At 46.9% G+C, this 17,316-nt stretch overlaps 1 protein-coding gene across 1 annotated transcript in view; it reads right to left on the reverse strand.

Annotated features, from left to right (window-relative positions):
• The window catches only part of LOC146830136 (speriolin-like protein), a 125,752-nt gene that overhangs the window by 80,963 nt on the left and 27,473 nt on the right, over window positions 1-17,316 (reverse strand). Inside the window, exon 3 of the mRNA XM_085604018.1 lies at window positions 9,232-9,374. Within this exon, the coding sequence (XP_085460144.1) occupies window positions 9,232-9,374 (143 nt within the window). The remainder of the gene's footprint in view (window positions 1-9,231; window positions 9,375-17,316) is intronic.

The raw sequence follows: 17,316 nt of genomic DNA on the forward strand, positions 1-17,316 counted from the left end.
ATAAGCCGTAGACATTGAATGTTGAGGCTTTCCATGGGTAGCAGAAAGAGCCTGAGCGGCAACTGATGAGCCATAGACATCGAAAGGTTGAGGCTTTTCTATGGGTAACAGAAAGAGCCTGAGCTAATACTGATCAGCCGTAGACATCAAAGGTTGAGGCTTTTCTTTGGGTAACAGAAAGAGCCTGAGCAGCAACTGATAAGCCATAGACATTGAAGGTTGAGGCTCTCTGTGGGTAACAGAACAAGCCGGAGCAGCATTTGATAAGCCGTAGACATCGAAAGTTTAGGCTCTTCTATGGGTAACAGAAAGAGCCTGAGAGGCAACTGATAAGCCGAAGACATCGAAGGTTGAGGCTCTCCATGGGTAACAGAACAAGCCGGAGCAGCAACTGTTAAGCCGTAGACATCTAAGGTTGAGGCTTTCCATGTGTAACAGAACAAGCCTGAGCAGCAACTGATAAGCCGTTGACATTGAAGGTTGAGGCTCTCCATCGGTAACAGAACGAGCCTGAGCAGCAACTGATAAGCCCGTAGACATCGAAGGTTGAGGCTCTCCATTGGCAAAAGAATGATCCTGACAACAACTGATAAGCCCTAGACATAGAAGGTTGAGGCTTTCCATTGGTAACGGAAAGAGCCTGAGCGGCAATTAATAAGCCAAAGACATTGAAGGTTGAGGCTCTCCATTGGTAACATAAAACGCCCGAGTGGCAACTGATAAGCCGTAGACATCGAGGGTTGAGGCTCCCCATTAGTAACAGAAAGAGCCTGAGCAGCAACTAATAAGCGGTGGACATCGAAGGTTGAGGCTCCACATTGGTAACACAAAGATCCTAAGCGGCAACTAATAAGCTGTAGACATCCAAGATTGAGGCTCTCCATTGATAAAACAAAGAGCCTGAGCGGCAACTGATAAGCTGTAGACATCGAAGGTTGAGGCTCTCCATTGGTAACAGAACGAGCCCGAGCGGCAACTAATAAGCCATAGACATTGTAGGTTGAGGCTCTCCATTGGTAACAGAACGAGCTTGAGCAGCAACTAATAAGCTGTAGACATCGAAGGTTGAGGCTCTCCATTGGCAACAGAAGGAGCCTGAGACGCAACTGATAAGCTGTAGACATTAAAGCTTGAGTCTCTCAATGGGTAACAGAAATAGCTTGAGCAGCACAGATAAGCGGTAGACTTTAAAGGTTGTGGAATTCTACTGATAACACGGCAACTGTGATAAGCTGTAGACATCGAAGGTTGAGGCACTCCATTGGTAACAGAAAGTGCCTGAGCGGAAACTGATAAGCTGTATACATCGAAGTTTGAGGCTCTCCATTGGTAACAGAAAGAGCCTGAGCGGCAACTAATAAGCTGTACACATCGAAGGTTTAGGCTATCCATTGGTAACACAGCAACTGATAAGCTGTAGACATCGAAGGTTGAGGCTCTTTATAGGCAACAGACCGAAGGTTGAGGCTCTCCGTGGGTAACAGAACGAGCCTCAGCGGCAACTGATAAGCTGTGGACATCGAAGGTTGAGGCTCTCAATGGGTAACAGAACCAGCCTGAGCGGCAACTGATAAGCTGTGGACATCAAGGTTGAGGCACTCCATGGGTAACAGAACGAACCTGAGCGGCAACTGATAAGCTGTGGACACCGAAGGTTGAGGCTCTCCATGGGTAATAGAATGAGCCTGAGCTGCAACTGATAAGCTGTGTACATTGAAGGTTGAGGCTCTCCATGGGTAACAAAAGGAGCCTGAGCGACAACTGATAAGTAGTGGACATTGAAGGTTGAGGCTCTCATGGGTAACAAAAAGAGCCTGAGCGGCAACTGATAAGCTGTAGACATCGAAGGTTTAGGCTCTCCATGGGTAACAGAAAGAGCCTGAGAGGCAACTGGTAAGCCGTAGACATCGAAGGTTGAGGCTCTTCCATGGGTAACAGAAAGAGTCTGAGCAGCAATTGATTAGCCATAGACATCAAAAGTTGAGGCTCTCCATGGTTAACAGAACGAGCTGGAGCAGCAACTGATAAGCCGTAGACATCGGAGGTTGAGTCTCTCCATGGGTAACAGAACGAGCCTGAGCGGGAACTGATAAGCTGTGGACATTGAAGGTTGAGGCTCTCCATGGGAAACAAAAGGAGCCTGAGCGGCAACTGATAAGTAGTGGACATCGAAGGTTGAGGTTCTCCATGGGTAACAGAAAGAGCCTCAGCGGCAACTAATAAGCTGTAGACATTGAATGTTGGGGCTCTCCATTGGTAACAAAACGAGCTTGAGCGGCAACTAATAAGCTGTAGACATCGAAGGTTGAGGCTCTCCAATGGTAACAGAACGAGCTTGAGCAGCAACTAATAAGCTGTAGACATCGAAGGTTGAGGCTCTCCACTGGTAACAGAAGGAGCCTGAGCGGCAACTGATAAGCTGTAGACATCAAAGGTTGAGGCTCTCTATGGGTAACAGACCGAAGGTTGAGGTTCTCCATGGGTAACTGAACGAGCCTCAGCGGCAACTGATAAGCTGTAGACATCGAAGGTTGAGGCTCTCTAAATGGGTAACTGAACAAGCCTGAGCGGCAACTGATAAGCTGTGGACATCAAGGTTGAGGCACTCCATGGGTAACAGAACGAGCCTGAGCGGCAACTGATAAGCTGTGGACATCAAAGGTTGAGGCACTCCATGGGTAACAGAACGAGCCTGAGCGGCAACTGATAAGCTGTGGACATCAAAGGTTGAGGCTCTCCATGGGTAATAAAATGAGCCAGAGCCGCAACTGATAAGCTGTGGACATTGAAGGTTGAGGCTCTCCATGGGTAACAGAACTAGCCTGAGCGGCTACTGATAAGCTGTGGACATCGAAGGTTGAGGCTCTCCATGGGTAATAGAACAAGCCTGAGCGGCAACTGATAAGCTGTGGACATTGAAGGTTGAGGCACTCCATGGGTAACAGAAAGAGCGTGAGCGGCAACTGATAAGCTGTAGACATCGAAGATTGAGGCTCCCCATGGGTAACAGAAAGAGCCTGAGAGGCAACTGATAAGCCGTAGACATGGAAGGTTGAGGCTCTTCCATGGGTAACAGAAAGAGCCTGAGCTACAACTGATAAGTTATAGACATCGAAGGTTGAGGCTCTTCCATGGGTAACAGAAAGAATCTGAGCAGCAACTGATAAGCCGTAGACATCGAAAGTTGAGTCTCTCCATGGGTAACAGAACGGGCTGGAGCAGCAACGGCTAAGCAGTAGACATCGGAGGTTGAGGCTCTCCATGGGTAACAGAAGGAGCCTGAGCGGCAACTGATAAGCTGTGGACATTGAAGGTTGAGGCTCTCCATGGGTAACAAAAGGAGCCTGAGCGGCAACTGATAAGTAGTGGACATCGACGGTTGAGGCTCTCCATGGGTAACAGAAAGAGCCTGAGCGGCAACTAATAAGCTGTAGACATCGAAGGTTGAGGCTCTCTATGGGTAACAGAACGAGCCTGAGCGGCAACAGATAAGCTGTAGACATTGACTGTTGGGGCTCTCCTTTGGTAACAGAACGAGCCCGAGCGCAACTAATAAGCTGTAGACATTGAAGGTTGAGACTCTCCAATGGTAACAGAACGAGCTTGAGCAGCAACTAATAAGCTGTAGACATCGAAGGTTGAGGCTCTCCATTGGTAACAGAACGAGCTTGAGCAGCAACTAATAAGCTGTAGACATCGAAGGTTGAGGCTCTCCATTGGCAACAGAAGGAGCCTGAGACGCAACTGATAAGCTGTAGACATTAAAGCTTGAGTCTCTCAATGGGTAACAGAAATAGCTTGAGCAGCACAGATAAGCGGTAGACTTTAAAGGTTGTGGAATTCTACTGATAACACGGCAACTGTGATAAGCTGTAGACATCGAAGGTTGAGGCACTCCATTGGTAACAGAAAGTGCCTGAGCGGAAACTGATAAGCTGTATACATCGAAGTTTGAGGCTCTCCATTGGTAACAGAAAGAGCCTGAGCGGCAACTAATAAGCTGTACACATCGAAGGTTTAGGCTCTCCATTGGTAACACAGCAACTGATAAGCTGTAGACATCGAAGGTTGAGGCTCTTTATAGGCAACAGACCGAAGGTTGAGGCTCTCCGTGGGTAACAGAACGAGCCTCAGCGGCAACTGATAAGCTGTGGACATCGAAGGTTGAGGCTCTCAATGGGTAACAGAACCAGCCTGAGCGGCAACTGATAAGCTGTGGACATCAAGGTTGAGGCACTCCATGGGTAACAGAACGAACCTGAGCGGCAACTGATAAGCTGTGGACACCGAAGGTTGAGGCTCTCCATGGGTAATAGAATGAGCCTGAGCTGCAACTGATAAGCTGTGTACATTGAAGGTTGAGGCTCTCCATGGGTAACAAAAGGAGCCTGAGCGACAACTGATAAGTAGTGGACATTGAAGGTTGAGGCTCTCATGGGTAACAAAAAGAGCCTGAGCGGCAACTGATAAGCTGTAGACATCGAAGGTTTAGGCTCTCCATGGGTAACAGAAAGAGCCTGAGAGGCAACTGGTAAGCCGTAGACATCGAAGGTTGAGGCTCTTCCATGGGTAACAGAAAGAGTCTGAGCAGCAATTGATTAGCCATAGACATCAAAAGTTGAGGCTCTCCATCGTTAACAGAACGAGCTGGAGCAGCAACTGATAAGCCGTAGACATCGGAGGTTGAGTCTCTCCATGGGTAACAGAACGAGCCTGAGCGGGAACTGATAAGCTGTGGACATTGAAGGTTGAGGCTCTCCATGGGAAACAAAAGGAGCCTGAGTGGCAACTGATAAGTAGTGGACATCGAAGGTTGAGGTTCTCCATGGGTAACAGAAAGAGCCTCAGCGGCAACTAATAAGCTGTAGACATTGAATGTTGGGGCTCTCCATTGGTAACAAAACGAGCTTGAGCGGCAACTAATAAGCTGTAGACATCGAAGGTTGAGGCTCTCCAATGGTAACAGAACGAGCTTGAGCAGCAACTAATAAGCTGTAGACATCGAAGGTTGAGGCTCTCCACTGGTAACAGAAGGAGCCTGAGCGGCAACTGATAAGCTGTAGACATCAAAGGTTGAGGCTCTCTATGGGTAACAGACCGAAGGTTGAGGTTCTCCATGGGTAACTGAACGAGCCTCAGCGGCAACTGATAAGCTGTAGACATCGAAGGTTGAGGCTCTCTAAATGGGTAACTGAACAAGCCTGAGCGGCAACTGATAAGCTGTGGACATCAAGGTTGAGGCACTCCATGGGTAACAGAACGAGCCTGATCGGCAACTGATAAGCTGTGGACATCAAAGGTTGAGGCTCTCCATGGGTAATAGAATGAGCCAGAGCCGCAACTGATAAGCTGTGGACATTGAAGGTTGAGGCTCTCCATGGGTAACAGAACTAGCCTGAGCGGCTACTGATAAGCTGTGGACATCGAAGGTTGAGGCTCTCCATGGGTAATAGAACAAGCCTGAGCGGCAACTGATAAGCTGTGGACATTGAAGGTTGAGGCACTCCATGGGTAACAGAAAGAGCGTGAGCGGCAACTGATAAGCTGTAGACATCGAAGGTTGAGGCTCCCCATGGGTAACAGAAAGAGCCTGAGAGGCAACTGATAAGCCGTAGACATGGAAGGTTGAGGCTCTTCCATGGGTAACAGAAAGAGCCTGAGCTACAACTGATAAGTTATAGACATCGAAGGTTGAGGCTCTTCCATGGGTAACAGAAAGAATCTGAGCAGCAACTGATAAGCCGTAGACATCGAAAGTTGAGTCTCTCCATGGGTAACAGAACGGGCTGGAGCAGCAACGGCTAAGCAGTAGACATCGGAGGTTGAGGCTCTCCATGGGTAACAGAAGGAGCCTGAGCGGCAACTGATAAGCTGTGGACATTGAAGGTTGAGGCTCTCCATGGGTAACAAAAGGAGCCTGAGCGGCAACTGATAAGTAGTGGACATCGACGGTTGAGGCTCTCCATGGGTAACAGAAAGAGCCTGAGCGGCAACTAATAAGCTGTAGACATCGAAGGTTGAGGCTCTCTATGGGTAACAGAACGAGCCTGAGCGGCAACAGATAAGCTGTAGACATTGACTGTTAGGGCTCTCCTTTGGTAACAGAACGAGCCCGAGCGCAACTAATAAGCTGTAGACATCGAAGGTTGAGACTCTCCAATGGTAACAGAACGAGCTTGAGCAGCAACTAATAAGCTGTAGACATCGAAGGTTGAGGCTCTCCACTGGTAACAGAAGGAGTCTGAGCGGAAACTGATATGCTGTATACATCGAAGTTTGAGGCTCTCCATTGGTAACAGAAAGAGCCTGAGCGGCAACTAATAAGTTGTAGACATCGAAGGCTGACGCTCTCCATTGTTATCAGAAAGAGTCTGAAAAGCAACTGATAAGCTGTAGACATCGAAGGTTGAGGCTCTCCATTGGTAACAGAAAGAGCCTATGTGGCAACTGATAAGCTGTGGACATCAAGGTTGAGGCTCTCCATTGGGAACAGAAAGAGCCTGAGCAGCAACTTATAAGCCGTAGATATCGAAGTTTGAGGCTCTCCGTTGTTATCAGAAAGAGCCTGAAAAGCAACTGATAAGCTGTAGACATCGAAGGTTGAGGCTCTCCATTGGTAACAGAAAGAGCCTATGTGGCAACTGATAAGCCGTAGACATCGAAAGTTGAGGCTCTCCATTGGTAACACAAAGAGCCTGAGCAGCAACTAATAAGCCGTAGACATCGAAGGTTGAGGCTCTCCACTGGTAAGCGAAAGAGCCTGAGCAGCAGCTGCTTGGCCCTCAACCGGGTCTCCAACGAGAGAAGTAAAGACAGTATTGAAGTACGCTGGCTTCTCTTCAGCCTTTCCATCTTGAGCCTATGCAGCGCATTGAGGATGGATCATAGCGCCAAGGCAAGCTCAGAGACAAAGCAATCTTTTAAGGGAGACCTAGCATGGAGGTAATGATCACACCATTCATCGAGCAGGGCGTTCCAAGCTTCTATGGAGTGATGCTGAAGCCCTCAGAATTAGGTGCCCAATCACCATAATCCAGGTGCTGACAGGTCAGATGTTCTGCAGTTAGGTGATACAAGTTGTCTATCAGAAACATTTCATTATTTCAAGCAGACAAGCTATAACGTGCCAGAGGCAGCCAGGAAAGGGTTACCAGAAGAAAACTGGCAAAAATGCTAACGTCAGGATAGGTGCTATAAGTAAGAGGCCCCATCCAAATATTATACCTGCAAGAGAAAACGATTCTCGATTGTGGGAGTACCACTACCTGGGAGGAAATGTCAATAGTAATATCTGCACAGGGACTTCTGTAAAATATTGAGCGACAGCATATCGTGCAAATCTTTTTCCACTCACCTATGACTGGAGGCAATCCTGAACAGCTGGGCGGAGAGAACAGGATGAAAACATAACCTTATTCTCAAATGGATACTGTGCCATGCTTCTATATTGATTTATTCAGCCACAATGTGTTTAGAGTGGTGGATTCACAAATGTGGTTGGTGTTAAACCACAGGAGGAACCTAACATGCCTTCTCCAAACTGTCACTAACTAGGGCACACCTGGGTTAGTTGTCTCTAGTTAGGGTACATCTAGGTTAGAATGGGCTTGAGTCCTCAATGGAAGGCCAGTGGGAGGCGAATCTTGCATAACGTAGTCTCAACCAGGATAAGCCCCCTGAAGAGACACATGCCCTCGTACACCTTTTGTGTAGCATGGACTTTCTGGAGTGTTTACAAATGCAACATTCACACAATATACGTCTTCATCTAACAATAACATGCATTATACTCTCAGTGAGTCTGGGGAGATTTGCTTCTAGTTATAATTCTTCTTGAGCAAAGAGATAAAGAAGGATCTTGCCTTAGATGTCAGGCAAATGGTGCTACAGGGACTCAACGCGTGGTACGGTACTGGACTACAGTCAGCTTTTTCGGGAATGAAGAGGGAACACACTGAGAAGTTAGTCTGCTGACAAGGACTCCTGATTATGCCCTGTCCCAGGAGTTCTTCCGTGATATCTGACTAGGCTGAGGGCTGTCACAGTAGATCGGTCTAGTCTACCCTCATGTCTGGTCTAGCAGTCTTCCGATAGCCCTCTAGTCAGTCTCCTAACACTTGAGGTTCTTGCGGGGGGGAAGGAAAAGTCAAAAGGTCATCTGTTGGTACAGACTAAGTGTGTCTACTTGCCTTGATATCAAGCTGATCTTTTCAAACCTCCTCACCGACTGATCTGAAGTTCTGTAAAGGTGATGGGGCTTGGAATGCCACTGGTTACTTATTCATCATCCAGTGGATTTTTTGAGACTACCAGTAGCTTCTTCAACTTCCTTATATTAGGAACTGACCACGCCTGAGCATTGGGCAATCTCTACTGTTGTGGTCCTGTGATCAGCTAAGTGTGGCGAGGACCTGTGCATGTTCAGAGCCATGGGATCATAAGAATCGAGGAGTAATCTGATATGCCTTTGCTAAGATTAGGTACAATTAAGTGCCTCAGAAGAGAATGTTTTCTAACACTGTCTGGTACTGTATGACCTGGGTTTCTGTTGAAGAAAGTGCAGGCTTCCTCAAGCTTTCTTTTTAGTAGGCCTTAAGTTCAATGAGAGAACACCTGTGGAGAGGATTTCATAATTTTGCAGCATCAAAACACTTCTGTGGAGAAAACAGCAGTGACAACTAAAGACGGCGGTCAGCGCGATTTATGTTGGACCCTTGATCAACCAGAGCGCATCGTATCAGGCGAAGTTCCCTAGGAAACAGATGGGGAAGGGCTGCAATCCCTTCCCTGCTCCTCCCTAGGATTCAAGACGGTTGTAAAGCTACTAGACTATAGATCAGTTAGACTGTTTTTGGAAATGGTGATGCTGTGTAGGAACTTTATATCTAGTGAGCAGGCCCTAGCTTAATGTTTACTCAACTTGTATGCCGTGCATCTTATGCTAAAGAAGTGGTTTGGGCAAAGCCATTGGCCAGGCCTACTGAAAGGGCTTGCTGCCTGGCCAGAACATGTACTTTCATTTTAAGAGTGGCTTTTAGAGCCGCCTCAGGCTACATGTCTGCCACTTTTCTGGATAATGATGCAAGGTGCTGCCACACTGGTAGAGGTTGAAGCAAACGTACCTACGATAAGCGAACGCTTTGCAAACAGGCTCACAAAAAAGCAGGGACACAGCACCTTCAAGTCAACAACAAAGTGCCCCTTGTTGGATCATATAAGCTCACAACATACCTGTATAATTTTTTCCTGCACATTAGATACCGTAAAACCATATAATCTGCTTTGTTCCAAGAAGATGGATGAGAGAATCCTCCGGTCCAGCTGGAAGGCGATCTCTCCCACCACTCTCTGGCAGCGCTGAAGCTGTTTGGGGTCTGAAAAGACAAGAATGCAGGGTGAAAGCTTCCATTCTCCTAGTCAAGCTGCTTACCTGACACCATGGCAAATGCACTCATACAAAGTGGGGTCACCCACAGAGAAGCGAATACAGACATCCAGAGAGACCAACACAGGAATGATGTAGGGTGTTAATTCTATATCCATGAAGTTAACAATGCTAGGGTTTTATTAATCACAGGGGTGTGGAATTAACAGGGATTCTGAGTTGAATCTCGTGAGGAATGGGGAATTACCAGGGCAATCAAGAATTAAGGGTCTGAATCTGCTGGTAATTCCTCATTATCCCCTACAACTTCACCAAATGTCCATGGGAATGTCCAGTGGACGCATGAGGTCTAAAGTAAGGGCTATCTTCACAATGGCCAATTTGGGGGAGGAGGGTGATCGGCTGCTTCTCTGGATACTATGTACCTCTTATCATGAGGACCTTAGTGGGATCTTTTGTCGTTCTTAGGTCTGGCTCGCTAGTGCAGCGGTCAGTAAGTGCTATATTTGCCAACTGTTTACAATATAGCATGGGCGTGGCTCTGCCCAGAGAGTGTTGTACCTCGCACTGTTGGCTGTTTGGAGTATCATTCTGCTTCCTACATAGTGCTTGCATTGCAAAGCACAAGGGTTCATTTTACATCTCAAAAGTACGCCGAATCATCACATTACATTCTTTAAAGTCATCTTTTTTTGTTTTTTTCGCTGCAAAAGGCTTTTAAAAAAATTACATATACTATACATTAAATACATGTTATTCCACCAGTCCCGGATGAGACTGGATACTTTGATTTGATGATGCCCTGGTGAAGTCATTCGGTTCTTATTACCAAGTCTCAAAATATGTGTTGGATGGCTAGAACATTCTCTGCGAGAAAAACTTGCAGATAAAATACTATGATGACTTTCTGGTGACCTATTCAGGAGTGCTTATTTGTGGAGCATTTGAATGGCAGCCCTTCCCCTTTGCAGAGCACCTGACCAAGGACACTAAAGGGTAGTTGGACACTTTGCTGTGATTTGGATAGGAGTGCGCTGAAACTACTATGGCCACCAAATTGTTCATTACTTTAAATATGGTCTTCCACTGTGGTATTTACCCTCTGTATGCGGCTTTCATTCTAGACCGGCCCTTCGTGCACACCATCCACTGTGGTTATTTACCCTCTGTATGGAGTCTCCATTCTAGACTAGTCCTTTATGCATAACATTCACTGTGGTTATTTACACTATGTATGGAGTCTCCATTCTAGACTAGTCCTTCATGCATAACATTCACTGTGGTTATTTTCCCTCCATGCGGCTTTCATTCTAGACCGGCCCTTCGTGCACACCATCCACTGTGGTTATTTACCCTCTGTATGGAGTCTCCATTCTAGACTAGTCCTTCATGCATAACGATCACTGTGGTTATTTACCCTCTGCATGCGGCTTCTATTCTAGACTGGCCCTTTATGCACAGCATTCACTGTGGTCATTTACCCTCCATGCTGCTTCCATTCTAGACTGTACTTCATGCACAACATTCACTGTGGTTATTTACCCTCCATGCTGCTTCCATTCTAGACTGACCCTTCATGCACACCATTCACTGTGGTTATTTACCCTCTGTATTCGGCTTCTATTCTAGACTAGCCCTTCATGCACAGCATTCACTATGGTTATTTACCCATTTTATGCGACGTCTATTCTAGACTGGCCCTTCATGCACAGCATTCACTGTAGTTATGTACCCTCTGTATGTGGCTTCTATTCTAGACTAGCCCTTCATGCACATGATTCACTGTGGTTATTTACCCTGTGTATGCGGCTTCTATTCTTGACCAGCCCTTCATGCACAACAGTCACTGTGGTCATTTACCCTCCATGCTGCTTCCATTCTAGACTGGTCCTTCATACACAGCATTCACTGTGGTTATTTACCTTTACCCATTCTATTCTAGACTGGCCCTTCATGCACAGCATTCACTGTGGTTATTTACCCTCCATGCTGCTTCTATTCTAGACTGGCCCTTCATGCACTGCATTCACTGTGGTTATTTACCCTCCATGCTGCTTCTATTCTAGACTGGCCCTTCACGCACAGCATTCGCTGTGGTTCTTTACCCATTCTATGCGGCTTCTATTCTAGACTGGTCCCTCACGCACAGCATTTGCTGTGGCTATTTACCCATTCTATGCGGCTTCTATTCTAGACTGGTCCTTCATGCACATCATTCACTGTGGTTATTTACCCTCTGTATGCAGCTACTATTCTAGACTGGCCCTTCATGCACAGCAGTCACTGTGGTTATTTACAGTCTGTATGCTGCTTCTATTCCAGAGTGGCCCTTCATGCATGGTATTCACTGCGGTAAATTACTCTCCATGCTGCTTGCATTCTACACTGGCCCTTCATGCACAGCAGTCACTTGTTATTTACAGTCTGTATGCTGCTTCTATTCCAGAGTGGGCCTTCATGCACAGCAGTCACTGTGGTTATTTACCCTCTAAATGCAGCTTCCATTTTAGACTGGCCCGTCATGCATATCATTCACTGGGGTTATTTACCCTCCATGCAGCTTTCATTCTAGACTGGCCCTTCATGCACAGCATATACTGTGGGTATTTATCCCCTGTATGGGGCCCCGATTCCAAACTGGCCATCCATGCACACCATTCACTGTTTTTACCCTCTGTATGCGGCTACCATTCTAGACTAGCCCTTCCTGCACAGCATTCAATGTGGTTATTTCCCTTCTGTATGCGGCTTCCTTTCTACACTAGCCCTTCATGCACAGCATTCACTGTGGTTATTTACCCTCCATGCTGCTTCTATTCTAGACTGGCCCTTCATGCACAGCAGTCACTGTGGTTATTTACCCTCGATGCTGCTTCTATTCTAGACTGGACCTTCATGCACAGCATTCACTGTGGTTATTTACCCTCTGTATGTGGCTTCCATTATAGACTGGCCCTTAATGCACAGCATTCACTATGGTTATTTACCCTCCATGCTGCTTCTATTCTAGACTAGCCCTTCATGCACACCATTCACTGTGGGTATTGACCCCTCTGTATGCGGCTTCTATCTTAGACTGACCCTTCATGCACACCATTCACTGTGGTTATTTACCCTCCATGCTGCTTCTATTCTAGACTGGCCCTTCATGCACTGCATTCACTGTGGTTATTTACCCTCCATGCAGCTTCTATTCTAGACTGGCCCTTCATGCACAGCATTCACTGTGGTTATTTACCCTCCATGCTGCTTCTATTCTAGACTGGCCCTTCATGCACAGCACTTACTGTCATTATTTACCCTCTATGCGGCCTCCATTCTAGACTGGTACTTCATGCACAGCATTCACAGTTATTATTTAAACTCTTTATGAAATGAAATTAAATAATCACATTTGATATAGCGCACAGCTACTTAAACTAGAGTGTCCTGGCGCTAGGAGGCGGGCAGGTGGCGGATCGCTGAGGAAGAGCTAGTTTTTAAAAAGACGGGTTTTAAGATTCTTCCTGAAATTTAGCAAGTCTGTAGTTGTTCTCAGAGTTTCTGGCAGGCTGTTCCACATCCGTACACCCAGGAATCCAAAGGATCTTCTTCACATACGCGCTAAGCGTATTTTGGGTATAAGGGAAAGATTTGCATTTGGCAATCATAGGGATCTATTTGGATCATGTGTTTGTTTTGATAGCTGGCTCCTATGCCATAAAAGGCTTTGATAAAGATCACCATAGCTTTGAATTTGATCCTTTCCTTCATGCTTAGCCAGGGCAAAAACCTTAAGATGGGGGTCATATTAGACCTGGGTTTGGGTCTCTGGCTGCCGCATCTTGCACCACTTGTAGGCGCTGGACAAGATAGTCGGGCAAGCCAAGGTACAAACTGTTGACATAGTCTAGTTTTGATGTCACCAAGGCTTGCACCACAATCTTCCTACTGTCCAGTGATAGTAGTATGCAGTTTCCATTCTAGACTGGCCGATCATGCACACCATTCACTTTGGTTATTTACCTTCTGTACGCGGCATCCATTCTAACTAGCCCTTTATGCAGAGCATTCATTGTGGTTATTTACCCTCTGTGTTCAGCTTCTATTTTAGACTGGCCCTTCATGCACAGCCTTCACATTGGTTATTTACCCTCCATACAGCTTCTATTCTAGACTGGCCCTTCATGCACAGCATTCACTATGGTTATTTACCCTCCATGATGCTTCTATTTTAGACCCGTCCTTCATGCACAGCATTCACTGTGGTTATTTACCCTCCATGCTGCTTCTATTCTAGACTGGCCATTCATGCACAGCATTCACCGTGGTTGTTTACCCTCCATGCTGCTTCCATTCTAGAATGGGCCTTCATACACAGCATTCACTGTGGTTATTTACCCTCAATGCTGCTTCTATTCTAGACTGGCCCTTCATGCACTGCATTAAGTATGGTTATTTACCCTCCATGCTGCTTCTGTTCTAGACTGGCCCTTCATGCACAGCATTCATTGTGGTTATTTACCCTCCATGCTACTTCTATTCTAGACTGGCCCTTTATGCACAGCATTCACTGTGGTTATTTACCCTCCATGTTGCTTCTATTCTAGACTGGCCCTTCATGCACAGATTCACTATGGCCATTTACCCTCCATGCTGCTTCTATTCTAGACTGGTCCTTCATGCACAGCATTCACTGTGGTTATTTACCCTCCATGCGGCTTCTATTCTAGACTGGCCCTCCATGCACTGCATTAAGTATGGTTATTTACCCTCCATGCTGCTTCTGTTCTAGACTGGCCCTTCATGCACAGCATTCACTGTGGTTATTTACCCTCCATGCTACTTCTATTCTAGACTGGCCCTTTATGCACAGCATTCACTGTGGTTATTTACCCTCCATGTTGCTTCTATTCTAGACTGGCCCTTTATGCACAGCATTCACTGTGGTTATTTACCCACCATGCTACTTCTATTCTAGACTGGCCCTTTATGCACAGCATTCACTGTGGTTATTTACCCTCCATGTTGCTTCTATTCTAGACTGGTCCTTCATGCACAGCATTCACTGTGGTTATTTACCCTCCATGCTGCTTCTATTCTAGGCTGGCCCTTCATGAACACCATGCACCGAAGTTATTTGCCCTCTGTACGCGGCTTCCTTTCTACACTATCCCTTCATGCACAGCATTCACTGTGGTTATTTACCCTCTGTATGTAGCCTCCATTCTGGACTAGTCCTTCATGCATAGCATTCATTGTGGTAATTTACCCTCCATGAGGCTTCTATTCTACACTGGCCCTTCATGCACAGCATTCACTAAGGTTATTTACCCTCCATGCTGCTTCTATTCTAGACAGGCCCTTCATACAGTGCATTCACTGTGGTTATTTACCCTCTGTATGCAGGTTCTATTTTAGACTAGCCCTTCACGCACAGCATTCACTGTGGTTATTTACCCTCCATCCGGCATCCTTCTAGGCTGGCCCTTCATGCACAATATTCAATGTGGTTATTTACCCTCCATGCTGCTTCCTTCTAGACTAGCCCTTCATACAGAGCATTCACTGTGGTTATTTACCCTCTGTAGGCAGTTTCCATTCTATACTGGCCCTTCATGCACAACAGTCACTGTGGTTATTGACCCCCTCTATGGGGCCTTGATTTTAAACTTGCCCTTTATGCACAGCATTAACTGTGGTTATTTACCCTCTGTATGCGGCTTCCATTCTAGACTTTAGATTTAGATTCTATTCACCCCTAAGGGTCTCAAGGCGCTGGGGGCCGTCGGGGAGATTAAGCAACCTATTGCCTAGAGTCACAGGGTGCTGGGCTGAGCTTCCGCCGGCGAAGGGAATCGAACCGTGAGCACCGTGCTCCAGAGTCAGCCACCTTGGCCGCTGTGCCACACCTCTCCCAGTCACTGTGTTTATTTACCCTCCATGCTGCTTCTATTCTAGACTGGACCTTCATGCACAGTATTCACTGTGGTTATTTATCCTCTATGTGGCCTCCATTCTACGCTGGCCCTTCATGTACAGCAGTCACTGTGGTTATTTACCCTCCCTGCAGACTTCACTGTAGACTGGCCCTTCATGCACAGCATTCACTGTGGTTATTTACCCTCCATGCGGCTTCTATTCTAGACTGGCCCTTCATGCACAGCATTCACTGTGGTTATTTACCTTCTGTACGCGGCTTCTATTCTAGACTGGCCCTTCACGCACAGCCTTCACTGTGGTTAGTTACCCTCCATGCTGCTTCTATTCTAGACTGGCCCTTCATGCAGAGCATTCATTGTGGTTATTTACCCTCTGTATGTGGCTTCCATTCTAGACTGGCCCTTCATGTACAGCAGTCACTGTGGTCATTTACCCTCCCTGCAGACTTCACTGTAGACTGGCCCTTCATGCACAGCATTCACTGTGGTTATTTACCCTCCATGCTGCTTCTATTCTAGACTGGCCCTTCATGCAGAGCATTCACTGTGGTTATTTACCCTCCATGCGGCTTCTATTCTAGACTGGCCCTTCAAGCACATCATTCACTGTGGTTATTTACCTTCTGTACGCGGCTTCTATTCTAGACTGGCCCTTCACGCACAGCCTTCACTGTGGTTAGTTACCCTCCATGCTGCTTCTATTCTAGACTGGCCCTTCATGCAGAGCATTCATTGTGGTTATTTACCCTCTGTATGTGGCTTCCATTCTAGACTGGCCCTTCATGCACAGCATTCACTGTGGTTATTTACCCTCTGTATGCAGCTTCTATTCTAGACTGGCCCTTCATGCAGAGCATTCGTTGTGGTTATTTACCCTCTATGCGGCCTCCATTCTACACTGGCCCTTCATGTACAGCACTCACTGTGGTTATTTACCCTCCCTGCAGACTTCACTGTATACTGGCCCTTCGTGCACAGCATTCACTGTGGTTATTTACCCTCCCTGCAGACTACATTGTATACTGGCCCTTCATGCACAACATTCACTGTGGTTATTTACCCTCCCTGCAGACTACATTGTAGACTGGCCCTTCATGCACAGCATTCACTGTGGTTATGTACCATCTCTAGAAAAGTAGGATCTGCTTTCATGGTTACATACGCTTTTTGCTGGTGTTATTCAGTTTCATGATGAGTCTGACTGGGATCCTGCAAATTTGGACCCCAGTCACTGTGCTTTCTCCCTTAATTTGACAGTGGTAAGTAGTTTGGTACCTTCCCAGTTGGCTACTGGTGTACCTTTCTAATTCCCTAGTATATGGTACTGATGTACCCAGGGCATAGCCACACCAGGGGTCTCCCCTGGGCTGCAGCATGTATTGTGCCACCCAGGGGCATCAACTTAAACTGTGACTATAGGCCTGCCATTGCAGCCTGTGAGAGTTGGTGCTTGCACCTCTCACACAGCAGATGGTTCCTTATATCTGAAGCCACTACTCTTAAAACCTGTGAGTCACCCCGATGGCAGGCTCTTCAGTCCTGAGAGCAGGGTGCTTGGTTATAAGTGTGAGGGTGCCCCTGCATGAGCAGGACACCCCTACAAACCCCGGAGTCGATTCTCCAGGATTTGTAAGTGCGGTCAGCCATTTAATCCATATAGTGGACATCAAGGCATCTACGAGATGTCTAACTATATATTGGTTGCACAGAAACCGGTCATGTTAGGTATCAAATATGTTGGAATCCTATCCCAACACTGATTCCAGTGTTGGATGTAGGATACCATGTGCTGGGGGCTCCCCTAGGGTCTAACAGAAAGCCAGTGCTGCTGCCGACCACAGACACGTTTCTGCCCTCCTGCTGCTGAGCTCGAGCAGGCGAAGGCAAAACAATGTTTCCTGCCACAGGGAGGTGTGACCACCTCTAAGGCAGTCCAAGGAGCCTTTGGCTGCTGCTCTGGTGCAATACTGGATAAAGGACAGGGGAGTATCCCCTCCTCTGTCCAGCCCC

Source organism: Triturus cristatus, chromosome 5_1, assembly GCF_964204655.1.
Source record: "Triturus cristatus chromosome 5_1, aTriCri1.1, whole genome shotgun sequence".
Lineage (NCBI taxonomy): Eukaryota > Metazoa > Chordata > Amphibia > Caudata > Salamandridae > Triturus > Triturus cristatus.